Raw genomic sequence first — 16,477 nt, 5'->3', positions numbered from 1 at the left:
AAAGTCTGAGTAATAAAAGTCACAATTTTGCATGGTCTTGTCAGGGGTGTCAGTCTCAACTGCCAGGGCCTGTGCTGGCTGGGTCTATGAAGGGACAGACAGAAGAAACTAGAACAAGAATTATGGCAGTGTTGGATTCCTGACACCTATGCCTCATAGTAAAACTCATAGGAAAACCCATACAAGTAGAATGTAATGCAGAATTGAGAAAACACACATCCATTGTCAGGGACCCTTCTATGGGATTAATATCTGTGTGAGCCCAGGAATCAGGAAAACTTGCAGAATCAGGAACGTGGTAGCAGAGGGTCATGGACAGGCCCCTGGGCATGGCTGACCATCAGCCCCACTTGCTCAGTACCCCGGAGATACAGCCCCACCTCCAGGAAGCCATCCTCAGACCTGGTCAGTTCTGCTAGGAGGAGTCATGCTTCATGCCTCATGCCTGCTGTGTTTCAGCAGGATGAAAAGAGCTCCTTCCTAGATACTGTTGTGCAAAAGGAGACCTAGGAGCAGGGGCACAGACTGTTTCTTCTGACTTAGGGTTCTCCACAGCAAGGGCATTGCCTCACTGGGAGAATAACCTCCTCTCTCACTGTGCCACTCTCTCCCTCAGGACTCAGAGCTGAGGGCTCAGGACACTGCACTGTGCTATTTCATTTCAGAGAGGAGGGGATCCATGTGCTGGGGACTCTGCATTGAGCACAGGCAACCAGAGGCCCTCCACACAGCTGAGTGGGGTGTGTGCCCTGAAGAGGGCTCAGGTTTCATAGACACAACACAGGGCTCATGAAGTCAGCCATCCCTTTGTGAACTACCATCCTCCTGTCTCAAACAAGAAATTGAGTCCTGCGGAGGCATCACACCATGCAGGGGAAGAGAAAGACCATTATCAGGCAATGCCTGGATGTGAATGTTTACTGGGAAGGTCAGGGAGAGGATATGACTGCTAGTTGACCCACGAGCTCGGCCTCAGCACTCAAGGCTCCTCACCCCTGACCCTGTCGTTGGAATGTGCCTAGCATTTGTCTTGCCCCTTCTAAAAGCTGTCACATGGACATGACCTTGAGATAGTCCTGTGTTGCTGAGACCATGTGGATAGCATAGAGGCTGAGCCCAGATAAGGCTTCTATATAAACTTTCAAGATTCTGACAGCAGGTGTAAAGATGTCCTGGCTTTCAGCCACATAAGATAAACCTAGTATGTAAGCTCCTTTGGTTGTTAAGTCTGCTGCCTACCAATCTGGAGTGGCCTGCCTCTTTTCTTGGGCTCTTCCTGTCCTCAAATACAGAGACCAGTTTCAAATGACACTCGGGACTCTTCTGAGGATCTTTCAAACCAACATCAGTAGCCAACATTTTGTTTCATGGTGGATGTGGTTTGTGTTTATATATATATATTTTTAAAGATTTTATTTATTTATTTGACAGATAGAGATCACAAGTAGGCTGAGAGGCAGGCAGAGAGAGAGAGGAGGAAGCAGGCTCCCCGCTGAGCAGACAGGGGAGCTCGATCCCAGGACCCCGGGACCATGACCGGAGCCGAAGGCAGAGGCTTTAACCCACTGAGCCATCCCGGTGTTTATATTTATATTATGAAGTGTTTTTATTCTTTTTATTTCTTCTTTTATCCATGAAAACTTGTTTGTCGAATATATATAAGAAAATAAAGGAAGATACATTGTTAAATGGTTTATTTACTTTGTTTTGTACCTGTGTCACTCAGGAGTCAGCTAACACCACCTAAATATTGGAAATTTTACTGAAATTTTCATAAGCCCCCCCAACAATCTTCAAATAGAACATGTAATCCCAGCCAAGCCTACACATTTCCACAGGTGTGCATCACTCTCTGAAAGCATGGATGTGTGGCAAGCTTTACTAAAAATTTAGATTATAAACAGATCTCAACTAACAGAAATACAACAGAGCTGGTGATTGGACAATCTTGATCTTTCTTTTATTGGCAATCATGGTGCTCAGAAAAATTTCTTTCTCAAGTGTTTCTCAATCTCCTTTTCCCCATCAAAGATATTAGACACTCTCCTTTATTCAATCCCAAGTGAAAAAGGAAAAAAAAAGTACTGCTTTTTAGGTGATTGGATATAATTCTGGCAACATGTTATTTTCCTTATAAACTTTACTGTTTGTTTGCTTAAAGAAAACACAGAAGCTCACTCCTTTATTTGTTCCTTCAACAGTATTTATTGTGACCTACAATGTGGGAGCAACTGTGTTTGGTTTGAGGGCTCCGTAATTACAGAATTTAGTTGTTAGGGTTTGTGAGCAATACTTATCTGAAGAGAGCTGGAAGGAATATGCCAAAGTCTCCCAAGATGTATTTACTAACTATTCCTTTTAAATACCCCCTTGCACAGCCACACCACATTTTGAATGGCTGCAGTGTGACAAAGAATGTGACTGATGGGGATCTGGTCCATGTTCATGCAAACTGTGGCAGGGCAGAATGAAGGCTGGGAATCTCCAGCTGTTTTTTAAGCAAGCATCCCATATTAAAAGCCAGGAGAAACAAACTTCTTAGGTCGCCATCTGTGTCGGTTGGTTAATTTGATATCTAAGTGTTCACAGGAGATGCAGATCTATATTGCTGCTGTTTAGGGCAATATCATGTCACTCAGTCCTTACGGCTTTATTTTAGAAAAGCTATTTCATTATCTTTTGAGGGGTAAAAACATGGAAAAGGATATTTCTTTAAAATTGATATGTTTCTGCCTCAGTGTCTGCTTTTCCCAATCATCCAACAGAGTCAAATTATGTGATAGCCTGTGTACAATCCAATGAAAGCCGCCATGTTTGTGTGTACCTCTGCCAACTGATCATATGGCCTGTGTGCGCTGTGCTATGTATGTTTTGCATGACTTTGCCGAGTATTCCTCTCACCTCTTGGCTGTTACTCTAAAGGGATTGTGCTCTCTGAATGTCCTGATATTCCTCAGCCACTGTTCTCTACCAAGTGCTAAAGTCTCTGGGCTTACGTGCTTACTACAGGCCATGAAAATCCATATTCCAGTAAACTGTGGACCAAACTGGCTTTGCCACTGAAGCAGACTCGCCCCACCATCTGTCACTGGTGTCTGTTAGCCTTCCAGTTAGAGGGCTTACTGATTCCCTAGAAGACAGTCATCCCCTAAGTCTACCCAAGGGATGACAGTGTATGATTTTTTCCACAAAACCTTTCTCCTTGTTTGAACTTGTAAGTTTCAAGTATTAACAACACTTATATTGCTTAGTCAGAATGGAAAGCATATACATTCCTTTTTAGAAGACTCGAGAATATTCGTATTTATTTTAATAGTGAAAAGTTGGTCACAGTTACTGTGTATTTTAATTTTTCAAGTTTAAAGATACTCAAAAGAACTATTCCTTTAAAATATATTCAGTTAGGGGTGCCTGGATGGCTCAGTGGGTTAAGCCTCTGCCTTCAGCTCAGGTCATGATCCCAGGGTCCTGGGATCGAGCCCCACATTGGACTCTCTGCTAGGTGGGGAGCCTTCTTCCTCCTCTCTCTTTGCCTGTCTCTCTGCCTACTTGTGATCTATCTGTCAAATAAATAAATAAAATCTTTAAAAAAATTTAAAAAATAAAAAAAATATATTCAGTTATACCTTTGATCTCAAGTAACATAATCTCCATTTATAGTGTGGTTTACATAATTTTTTTTTTTGTTTTGAGAATTACTGGAAAGCATAGGTGTAATTGGTTATTGGGACAAATAAAAGAGTCTAACTGAAGACCTTCTTCCTTGTTAGCTCGGACAGAAGTCACCTATGACAACCTGTGACACAGTTAATTACAACAGGCTGTACCACACAACTAATGGCAGGTACCTAATCATAGGTCCATTTACAGAAGGGGATTAAAAACCTCTGGGGCCAAGTATACCCAAGAATCAGCAATAACAACAGATTCCTAGGGCACTTGGCTTTCCAGAAGTTCTCTCCCTGATCAGAGCTTAGTCTTCAAAAACATTTTGTGTAGCCTCTTACGAATTTCTTTAGTCTTAATGGAATAGATAATTGGGTTGAGCATTGGAGGCACAAAAAGATATACCAGGGACATGAACTTGTGCACATACTCAGGGGCATGCTTCCGAAACCGATGAACCATGGACACACTAACCATGGGTACATAGAAGATGAGCACAGCACAGATGTGGGACACACATGTGTTGAGTGTCTTCAGCCTCTCCTCCTGGGAGGCAATGGCCAATACAGAGCGCAGTATAAGCACATAGGAGATGAGGATGAGCACTGAGTCTACACCAAAGGCAGAGATAACAATGAACAGTCCATACATACTGTTGATGGTGGTATCTCCACAGGGCAGGCGGATCAGGTCTGGGTGCAAACAGTAGGAATGGGTTAACACATTGGCTTTACAGAAAGGTAGCCTCTTCAGAAGGAAGGGCAATGGGAAGACCATGCAGAAGCTGCGGATGATGATGGATATGCCCATGTGAGCCACACGGATATCAGTGAGCACTGAAGAATAACGCAAGGGTTTACAAATGGCCACATAGCGATCGAAACTCATGGCCAGAAGGATCCCAGATTCTGTCCAGGAGAAAAAGTGAATGAAGAACATCTGGGTCAGGCAGGCATCAAAGGCAGTCTCTGGGATATGAAAGCACAAGACAGCCAGGACAGTGGGCAACGTAGAAAAGGATACACCCAGGTCATTGACAGACAACAGAGACAGGAAGTAGTACATTGGCTGGTGCAAGCTTTGCTCCTCCTTTATAATGAAGAGAATTAGGATGTTGCCCAGGATGGAGATAGCATAAAGCAGCAAGAGGAGGGCAGCTAACCAGTGTTGCAGGGTTTCTATCTCTGGGAAGCCTGTTAGTGTGAAGCTGATAGCGCTAGAGACATTAGTCCCAAAACTTCCCATGAGGGTCCTTGAGTAGCTTTTGAGGAAATAGAGCCAGAGTAAAGTGAAGTCAAAGAGTGGAAGACCAGGAATGGTGACTGCCCTCAGGATAGAAAGGGCAAGATACTTAGCTTCTATGATTGTTAGATCATGAAAGGGTCAGGAAGGAACAGGTTAAGACTGTTTGTTACATCTCAGACTTTCTGCAGTTTGACCATATCGACAGATGTGTCTTGGGGTCCAAATCCTTCCCCACAGATATCCTTTGACTCATTTTTGGGGGGAGAAAAGGAAATTATCCCCTGTGTTCTTCACAGAAAGATTCAAACATTTCTCCATTTGTGGAAGGTGACTATGCCCTTTCTCCCTACCAGTTCTTAGCTATCACCTTCTTCAAGAAGTGAAGTACGGTATGTCCTTCCTTCCTCTCTGCTTACTGATGGATTCTTTCCTGTGCAGATGATGACATCTCCATCTAGACGCTGAGCTGTCTCCTCTTTTGCCTGCATTCAACCATCACTCCACATCCTCATCCTCTCTTCATTGCTCAGACCCCTCACTTATTCACCAAAGGTCCAGAATCTCATGCTCCTCTACATCTGATTGCTTTAGGTTTTCCTCTCCTGCATGTTCACACTTTTTTGTCCTCTGTTTAGATTAAGGATTTGGAAACTCTGAGATTCATTTGAAGAGGCTTAGAAAATTCCTTTGTCTAGGCCTCACTCATATCAATTAAATCAGACTCTGTCAGTGGAACTCAAGAATCAGTATTTCTTTTTTTAAATTTCCCAGGTGATTCTGATAGGCAGCCAAGTTTGAGAATCAGGGGTTTCGATCACTCCCATAAGCTTCAGATATGTCCACCTCACACCAATTTCTTCTTTATTGAGGAAATATTTCATGATCCTTCATAGGAAATAAACAAGCAAAAAAAAAAAAACCCTCTGTATTGTCCCCCCACAATCTCCTAGTAACCACTCATTTCTCTGTTCTCTTTCATAAATAATATTTTCAAAATTATTTTCACTCATAATGTTCTTCTTTATCACTTTTCTGTACATCAGTCATCCCAAATTTATTTCTCTAGCTCAGATTTTTTCTAGTTATAGACACAAGCATTTAATTCTCTACTGGAGAATTGTAAAATCAATTGTAATAGCTCAGCTGTATCCCAAACATAACATGCAAAGTTGAACTTCTTGTTAATCACCATATTTGATCCTTCAATATTTATCATCTCATGGAAACCCATTGCTATCTATTCATGCACTTAAGCCAGAACAACCTAGGAAACACCTCTCACCCTCCCCCATTCTGAGATCTAATTAATCTATTACCGTCTTTCCAAAATATACTTAACGTTGCTTCTCCTCTCCAACTCACTTCCAACTGTCATTCACCCATCAGCATCTTCAACAAGGATGTCTGCAGAACCTTCCTTGATGATTACCCAGCTGGGTGTCATGCCGCTTTCTGTTCTCCACAAAGCAGTCAAATTACTTGTTTATAATATAAATAAATAAAATGGTGCTACATTCTCACTGAAAATCTTCCAGTGGCCTCCCTTACTTTTTGAAATAAGAATTCATACGTCCTGGGATGCCTGGGTGGCTCAGTCGGTTAAGCATCTGCCTTCGGATCAGGACATGATCTCAGGGTCCTGGGATAGAGCCCTGCATTGGACTCCTTGCTCAGTGGGGAGCCTGTTTCTCCCTCTCCCTCTGTGGCTCTCCCCACTGCTTGCTCTCTCACTCTCTCTGTCAAATAATTAAATAAAATCTTTTAAAAAAAGAATTCATACATCCTTACTGTGAAGCAGCATCAGCATCACCAGGAAGTTGTCATCTTTCAATTATTTGAATCATTCATTACTTTTCTGCTCATGGTTGTGTGTCACTGTTACACTATCTCATACATAGTTTTCTTCATGACTCATCACACTTCAGAATCATAGTGAATTATTGTGCATCTGTTTGGGTATTTGATTAGTATCTTTCTCTTCCCATATATTATAAGTTCACATAATTGTCTCTTTTACTTTTCTTCTTATTCTCAATGCTTAGCCAAGTCACTGAGCATAGAGCCCTGGATTAGGACTCAAAGATGACCAGTTCTAGTTCTAATCAGTATTAATTAAGTAGATAAATAAGCTATCTGAAGAAGAAGGTATTATAGCTATACATTCTCTTTTTTTTTTTTAAGATTTTATTTATTTATTTGACGGACAGAGATCACAAGCAGGCAGAGAGAGGGAGGAAAGCAGGCTCCCTGCTGAGCAGAGAGCCCAATGTGGTGCTTGATCCCAGGACCCTGGGATCATGACCTGAGCCGAAGGCAGAGGATAAGCTATACATCCTTAAGTGTAAAATTAATTTGATAAGTTAAGTAACTCAGCTAACATCAATAACAGTTTTTATCTCAGCTTTGCCATGTACCAGCTGTGCATTTAGTTTATGTCTTTGTGCCTTATTTTGACATCTACAGTATAGGGGAAAAAAAAACACCAGAATAAAACACTTAAAATTCATATTCAGGGCCCTGGTGAAAATTAGGTACTAAATAAATGGCAACCAAGAGAGTGGTGATGAGAAGGGTTATTAAGGGGATAACATCCTCTGGTCCTCTTTCCACATTGTTTTTCCATTTTGGGGTTCCCAGACGAAGGCTCTCGCCTTTTGTCTCAGCCTTTATCCACCACTTAAATAGAATATTGGAGTATGAATTAATTACACTGAAGCATTTGCATTGAAAAAGAGTTTTAGAAGCTGCCTGGTAGGTCTATACATGCTAGGAACCATTGAGTAACTCCGTAAGAAGGAGGCTAAGATAGTGGGATCTCAAACATCAAGGGTTACAGATGGGAAGTATGGGTTTGAGAAAGAGGAATGCGGGTAAAATCTCTAAATGTAGATCTTAGCCTCTCTTTCTTCAAATATCTGTATCCTAAATGACTTAGGATTTTAAAGCTTGTAATGAGTGAGGTTCTTACAGACCTCTGTGTGGGAAAAGCTGAAGTCTCAACTTACCTCCCCAGGGCAGCTCTGCTGGAAGGGAGGAGAGAGGTGGGTGAAGTATTTACCAGGGAAAAAACACCAAGGACTCTGCACACTCTGCACACAACCTCCCAGACTTGCACTCTATAAAGCTGCCTCTTAAGCTTCCCCTGGGCCCAGTAAGTCCTGGGGCTCGGTGTGGGCAGCAGACAATGCAAAAACTCTTGAGAGGGTGGCCCCTCTGTGCCCTAGAATCTCTCTAGAGAGATTCTGTGCTTCTAGAATCTCTCTCCTTAGAGGTTTCAAAGAAATTAAGAGTTAGAACTGTGTTGCTCTTTATTTTAGAGAAGAGGAACTGAAGCTCAGAAGGAACCCATTCAGTAAGCCAACAAATAGCCAGATTCTGACCCTCTGACTGACCTTCTGACTCTCACTGCTTCTCAAATTAGAGCTTTTTGTACTAACTATCCCACAACCCAAATAGATTTCAAGAAGCAAAATAGCATAACCACTAAAAACCTAATGATCTAAAGAGTCAGCAAATAGAGTGACCATCCTGGTTTGCCTGGAACTATGCTGATTTTAGCACAGAAAATCCTGCATGGGGGAAACCCCTCAGTCCGGCAGACTGGGACAGATTGTCACCCAACATCTAGTTCTAGATTCAAAACTACCTTCTTCCCTGCCCAATTGTGTATTCTTAAAAAAAAAAATTATTTTATTGGTTCAAGTCCCTAATTCCTTATTTGTAAAATTACAGTAGAGATGCCTGTGATTCAGCTGACTATGACACTTAATATCACATGCTTAGAGTTGATAAAACAAGAACTTGTGTGATGACTTGTCAGTGTTTCATCTGCCAGGAAAGAACTTCGGTAGAGGATGGGATAATATTGAGCTCTGGGGCCTCTGAGGGCTGTGAGGACAGGTTGATTCCTAAGACACTAACCAAAGGTCTTAAACTAAGAGAGCCTTTGGCCGTCTTGTGTCACTCCCCAAACTTCTGCAATGAAGAAATGGAGGCTCTAAGGGGGAAGAGGCTTGTTGTCATGCCCAGAAAAATAGTTATTGAGTCAGAACTTGAACAGAATTTTCCTGATCCAGACCCAAAGTGTATGCCCACTGCCCATGCTATCTCTCATTACCAGGTTTGGAGAGGGACAGAAGAATAACTCATATGTTGTAAGCTTTCACCAAATGTCTGGAACTATGATAGGTTATTTGATATAGGCTGACTCATTTAATCCTTACAGAAAACCTGATGAATGCATTTTATTATGCCTAAAATCAGTACTGGACTTTTCGGTAGGCAGACTACACATACAAAATACAGCAGTGAAGAAAACACTAAAAATTCTGTCCATCCTAAAAATAATACTATTACACATATTTTAAATAATAAATAAACATTACATTAACATATATTAAAATGTAGTGCTTGCTTCAGCAACACATATATTAAAATGTATAAATTTATATCAAATAATGAATAAATGCATAGAGCTTTATATATATATAAATCACACATGGCTCCAATGGGGATCTAGAAAATGAGAATAAATGTCTGTTTCTTGAAAGTAAACACTAAGAGAGCAAGAGAGGACATGTTTGTCAGTTTTACACCTGTAGTCTCCAAATACTCTGTCATTTGTTTTAAAACAGTAATCTCATATGATCCTTTGGCCACACAGTAAACATTTGGGTTAGCACAAGCTCCTGGTGAAGTGGGGTGCAGAGAATGGAAGTTCCACGTGCTCTGGGGATATACTAAGTGGGGTGAGTCTCTCAGGGCCACATCAGGTCTCCATAGGTAGTGATGGCATGAGCACTGCACCACCTGGCCCATAGCCACATCTGGAAAGGAATGGCTCCCCTAGGAAAAGGAAGTGGTTCTCCCTTGAGATGAGCAGAGCAGAGCATTCGGAAGTCGCCTCTGTGGGGATCCAGCAGGGGAACCTGGGCTCAGATTCTGGCCCTGGGAGGCTCAATGCCTCTGTGGACTCTCAGATCCGTGGGACACTCAGATTATTTTCACCGGCCTGCCTCTCTCTCTCTCTTTCCTTGCTCCTTCATTTTACTAGAAACATAAATACAGATTTTGTAGAAAAGTAGAAGATATAGATAATTAGAAAAATAAAGCTTCCCAGTTCTCACTAACCAGAGACAATTACTACTATAATTTATTATTCTTTCCAAATACTTTTTCTATGCAAATGTATGAATGCTTAACAGTAATATTTCATCAGTGTTTTTACCAAGAAAAAAAGTGACAGCATGCTATAAATTCTATTTGATAAGATGTTTTATTTGAAATACTACTTTACAGTGGCTTATATATTCTTCCAAACTGTACTGTGCTAGAAATCTGGTGTCCCAACCATAGCCTCTATTTCAAGTAGTACAGCTTTCTAATTTTTTTTTTCCTTCGTGTTTTAACATTTGGGGGGGTGACTCTATTCCTGTCTCATTTGCGACTTTTAAAAAAGATTTATTTGTTTGTTTGTTTGTTTATGAGAGGGAGAGAGAGGGCACACAAGTGGGGGGAGGGGCAGAGGGAGGAGAAGAAGACTCCCCCCCTGAGCAAGGAACCCATGCCGGGCTTGATCCTAGGATACCAGGATCATGACCTGAACCTAATGCAGATACTTCACTGACTGAGTCATCCAGGTGCCCCCCACACCCCTATCTCTGCCACCCTCCCCAGTTGTTTCCCATTTTAAAAATTCTTTATATAAAGTAATCTCCATTGTGTAAAAATTCTAAATGAGCTTTAAAACCATGTTGTTGTATTCCCCAGAATACTCAGAATTAAGTAAATTGAATTGGGAAGAAATGAACTTTCAGTATTTGTTTAACCTTTCAACCTAGGCGCATGCTTTTGTGTCCATTCACCCAGCTTATTTTTTTATTTTATTTTACCTTTTTAGGGGTGTTGGGGCAGAAAGGGAGGGAAAGAAAGAATCTTAAACAGATCCCACCCGCAACATGGAATCCAACCCGGGGTTCATCTCACAACCCTGAGATCATGACCCAGCAGAAATCAAGAGTAACTGATTATGCCACCCAGGCAACCCTCAAGTTCATTTTTAAACACATCAATCATACATGAAGTTTTGTTCCATAACATAGACCATTGCAATATTACTGACAGAAATTAAATTTTTAAGTTCAAGAGTTGAATTAAAATATTTGTTGTTTTTGAAATTGCCAGTTTTATATTACTATATTTGGCAATTTTTTTTCAATTTTTAGTGATTTTTCTTCTCAGATCTTTGTGTTTTTTTAAATTTTTTAAATTATTATGTTAGTACATTATTAGTTTTTGATGTAGTGTTCCATGATTCATTGTTGGCTTATGACACCCAGTGCTCTCCTTAATACCCATCACTGGGCTAACCTATCCCCTCAAACCTTCTCCCTTCTAAAACCCTCAGTTTGTTTCTTGGAGTCCATAGTGTCTCATGGTTCATCTCCCCATCTGATTTCCTCCCCCTCATTTTTCCCTTCTGCCTCTTAATGTCCTCCATGCTATTCTTTATGTTCCACAAATAAGTGAAACCATAGGATAATTGACTTTCTCTGCTTGAATTATTTCACTTAGTTAAATCTCCTCCAGTCCCATCTATGTTGATGAAAAGTTGGGTATTCATCCATTCTGATGGCTGAATAGTATTCCATTGTATATATGGACCACATCTTGCCCATTCATCTGTTGAAGGCCATCTTGGCTCTTCCCACAGTTTAGTATTGGGAACATTGCTGCTATGAACATGGGGTGCATATGGCCCTTCTTTTCACTACATCTGTATCTTTGAAATAAACACACAGTACTACAACTGCTGAGTCATAGAGTAGCTCTATTATTAACTTTTTGAGGAAGTTCCATACTGTTTTCCAAAGAGGCTGTACCACCTTGCATTTCCACCAATAGTATAAGAGGATTCGCCTTTCTCCACAGCCTCTCCAACTCTTGTTGTTTCTTGCCTTGTTAATTTTTGCCATTTTAACTGGTGTAAGATGGTATCCTAATGTGCTTTTGATTTGAATTTCCCTTATGGTTAATGATGTTTAACATTTTTTCATGCATCTGTTAGCCATTTGTATGTCTTCCTTGGAGTGTCTATTCATGTCTTCTGCCCACTTTTTGACTTGAGTATTTGTTCTCTGTTTCTCAACGGAGTTTGAGAAGTTATTTATAGATCTTGGTTATCAGCCCTTTGTCTGTAATGTCATTTGCAAATATCTTCTCCCATTCCATGGGTTGCCTTTTTGTTTTGTTGACTTACCTTTACTGTGCAGAATCTTTTTATCTTGATGAAGTCCCAACAGCTCATTTCCACTTTCCCTTGCCTTTAGAAATGTGTCTTGAAAGAAGTTGCTGTGGCTGATATCAAAGAGGTTAGTGCTTATGTTCTCCTCTAGGATTTTGATGGATTCTTGGCTCACATTAAGGTCTTTCACCCATTCAGAGTTTATCTTTGTGTATGGTGTAAGTGAATGGTCAAGTTTCATTCTTCCCTATACCACCATGCAATTTTCCCAGCACGATTCATTGAAGATACCGCCCCCCACAACTGGATATTTTTTTTTTCCTGCTTTGTAAAAGATTAGTTGACCATAGAGTTGAGGGTCCATTTCTGGGCTATCTATTCTGTTCCATTGATCTATGTGTCCATTTTTGTGAAAGTATAATGCTGTCTTGGTGATCACAGCTTTGTAATATAGCTTGAAATCAGGCAACATGATGCCCCCAGCTTTGTTTTTCTTTTTCAACATTTTCTTGGTGATTCGGGGTCTTTTCTGGTTCCATACACATTTTAGGATTGTTTGTTCCAGCATTTTGAAAATGTCATTGGTATTTTGGTTGGGATGACATTGAAAGTATAGATTGCTCTGGGAAGCATAAACATTTTTAACAGTATTTATTCTTCTGATCCATGAGCATGGAATGTTTTTCCATCTCTTTGTGTCTTCCTCAATTTCTCTCATAATTGTTGTTTAGTCTCTAGAGTATAGATCTTTCACCTCTTTGGTTAGGTTTATTCTCAGGTATCTTAAGTTTTTTGGTGCTATTGTAACTGTGATCCATTCCCAAATTTCTCTTTCTACAGTTACATTGTTAATGTATAGGAAAGCAACTGATTTCTGTGCATCGATTTTGTATCCTGCCACATTACTGAATTGCTGTATGAGTTCTAGTAATTTAAGGGTGGAGTCTTTTGGGTTTTCCACATGAAGTATCATGTCCTTTGCAAAGAGAGAGAGAGTTTGATTTCTTTGCCAATTTGAATATATCGTATTTCTTTTTGTTGCCTGATTGCTGTTGATATTACTTCTAGCACTATGTTGAGCAATAGTGTGAGAGTGGGCGTCCTTGTCATGTTCCTGATCTTAAAGGAAAGGCTCTCAACTTTTCCCTATTGAGAATTATATTTGCTGTGGGCTTTTCATAGATTGTTTTTATAATATTGAGAAATGATCCTTCTACACTATGCTCTGAAGAGTTTTAATCAGGAAAGGATGCTGTATTTTGTTAAATATTTTTTCTACATCAATTGAGAAGACCATATGGTTCTTCTATCTTCTCTTTTTGATGTGTTCTATCACATTAATTGATTTACTAATGTTGAACTACCCTTGCATCCTAGGGATAAATTTCACCTGGTCATGATGGATAATCCTTTTCATGTACTGTTGGATCCTATTAGCTAGGATCTTGTTGAGGGATATTGGTCTGAAATTCTCCTTTTTGATGGGGTCTTTGCCTGGTTTGGGGGTCAAGGTAAATGTGGTCTCATAGAATGAGTCTGGAACTTTTCCTTCTGTTTCTGTTTTTTGAAACAGCTTCAGGAGAATAGGTATTATTTCTTCTTTAAATCTTTTGTAGAATTCCCCTAGGAACTCATCAGGCCCTAGACTCTTGTTTTTTGGGAGGTTTTTGATCACTGCTTCAATTTCATTACTGGTTATTAGTCTACTCAGATTGTTAATTTCTTCTTGTTTCAGTCTTGATAGTTTATAGGTTTCCAGGAAGGCATCCATTTCTTCTGGGTTGATTAATTTATTGGCATATAATTGTTGGTAATAATTTTTGATAATTGTTTCTATTTTCTTGGTGTTAGTCATGATCTCTCCCCTTTCATTCATAATTTTATTAATTTGGGTCTTTCTCTTTCCCTTTTGGATAAGACTGGCCATGGTTTATCGATCTTATTAATTCTTTCAAAGAACCACCTTCTAGTTTTGTTGAACTGCTCTACTGTATTTCTGATTTCTAATTCCTTGATCTCTGCTCTAATCTTAATTATTTCTCTCCTTCTGCTTGGCTTATGCTTTATTTGTTGTACTTTCTCTAGTTCTTTAAGGTGTAAAGTTTGCTTGTGCTTTGGGGATTTTTCTATTATTTTGAGTGATGCTTGGCTGGTTATGTGTTCCCCCCATAGGACAGACTTCACCATACCCCATAGGTTTTGAACTGATGTGTTTTCATTCTCATTGGTTTCCATAATTGTCCAAGTTCTTCTTTGATTTCCTGGTTGATTCAAACATTCTTAAGTAGGATGATCTTTAACTTCCATATGTTTGAATTTCTTCCAAATTTTTTTCTTATGATTGAATTCTAGTTTCAAAGCGTTGTGGTCTAAGATAATGCAAAGGGTAATCTCAGTCTTTTGGTATCAGTTGAGCTCCAATTTTTGTCCTGTATGTGGTCTATTCTGCAAAAGAATGTGGTCTCTTCTCAAGAAGAATGAGTATTTTGTTCTTTTAGGGTGGAATGTACTGTATATATCTATGAGGTCCATCTGGTCCAGTATGTCATTCAAAGCTTTTGTTTCTTTGTTGATTTTCTGCTTAGATGATCTGTCTATTGCTAAAAGTGGAGTGTTGAGGTCTTCTGTTATTAGTGTATTATTATCAATACCTCTCCCTATTATGGATAACAGTTTTATGTTAATGATAATAACTAATATTAACTTGTGTAATTGGCTGCTCCCATGTTGGGAGCATAAATATTTACAATTGTTAGATCCTCTTGTTGTATAGACCTTTTAAGAATGATACAGAGACCTTCTGTATCTCTAGCTACAGTCTTTAGCTTAAAATCTAATTTGTCTGATATTAGAATTGCTACCCTAGCTTTCTTTTGAAGTCAGTTGACATGCAAAATTGTTCTCCCAGATCTTTGTGTTTTCTTAATCCACAAACTATATCACTTGCAAATAATAATAATATGATCGCATTCATTCATTTACCCAATCCATAAGCATTTATTAAAATGTGTACTATTTTGCAAGGTTAAGCTCTGAGAGTAGTTTGGTTATTTTAATGTAAGATTTTTCCTTTTTGAATACTTATTATATGCAAGCAATGTACCAACCATCTTGCAAACATTATCTCTAAACTTTATAAAAATATAATCTGGTTATTTTGGTAACAATATACAGATGAGTAAACTGTGAGGTTCAGAGAAGTTGGGATTTTTCTAAGGCTATGATCTGCCTTGTACAAAGTTCACATTCTTTCTAATGTTGAAAATTCATTCTTTCAGGAGGCTTATGATTCAAATAGGAGCTATATATGAAATAGTACAGAATGATATCTAGCTGCTATGGTGTAAATATACACAAATACATTAGAAGCATAAAAATAATAAAATCTCTGTTTTATCACTATTAGAGATGAGGGGACCAGGTAGCTAGAAGGCAGGTAGTAAAGGAATTCCTTAAAATGTTACACAAAGCAGATAACTGAGAAGCTGAACCACTGTCTGGCTCATTGTATCTGTCTAATACATATTTTTAATAAATAATTAGAATGTTATGTAATTTCTAGGCAGATAAAAATGGACAAGATTTTCTAAGTAAAAGTTTTCAGAACAAAGGTACAGAGGCATAAAACAGCCTGTTGGTTTGGGAATCACATATAGTTCCATATGGCCAGAGCAAAATAACATTGTTTGGAGGGCGGGGATGGTTGAGATATTAAGACAATGGAAATACAGTGGTGATATTATTAAGAGACATGCTAAGGCTTTTGGACTTTACCCATAGACAGTAAGAGCCATTGAAGACTAGAGGGTTTTGTAATCAAATAGAGTCTTTAAGAAGATCGTTCTGGCTGCAGTGTGAGAAAACAAGAGAAAAGATCATTAAACAATAGATCAGTTTGGAAGATATTGCCAAGTGAAGTGAAGATGATAATGAAAGCCCGAAATAAGGTAGCAACAGTTGTTAGGTAGAGGTAAAGATTGGAAAAATCAAAATCTAGAGTTGTCAGGATTTAGTATCAAGTTACAGATACAGGGTAAGGTAAAATACTAAATTCTGTCTTTTTTATTATTTAAAGATTTTATTTATTTATTTGACAGAGATGACAAGTAGACAGGCAGGCAAAGAAGTGGGGGGAAACAGGCTCCCTATGGAGCAGAGAGTCCAATGCGGGGCTCAATCCCAGGACTCTGGGATCATGACCTGAGCTGAAGGCAGAGGCTTTAACCCACTGAGCCACCCAGGTGCCCCAAAATAGTCATTTCTATTTCAAGTTTCACTTCATCGCTTAAAGATTCCTCTAGAAAGTGGTAAATGGTGACAAAA

General features: G+C 39.4%; 1 protein-coding gene across 1 annotated transcript; it reads right to left on the bottom strand.

Annotated features, from left to right (window-relative positions):
• Positions 1–3,966: 3,966 nt before the first annotated feature.
• On the bottom strand, positions 3,967–4,911 carry LOC132011425 (olfactory receptor 51I1-like). Its single transcript, XM_059389969.1, has one exon. It carries the CDS (start codon positions 4,909–4,911, stop codon positions 3,967–3,969), a length of 945 nt encoding a protein of 314 aa, XP_059245952.1.
• Between the last annotated feature and the right edge of the window lie 11,566 nt (positions 4,912–16,477).

The sequence above is a fragment of the Mustela nigripes genome, chromosome 1 (assembly GCF_022355385.1).
Source record: "Mustela nigripes isolate SB6536 chromosome 1, MUSNIG.SB6536, whole genome shotgun sequence".
In the NCBI taxonomy this organism is placed as follows: Eukaryota; Metazoa; Chordata; class Mammalia; order Carnivora; family Mustelidae; genus Mustela; species Mustela nigripes.
Note: the sequence above shows the minus strand (reverse complement) of the source record. Positions and strands in the feature narration are given on the sequence as shown.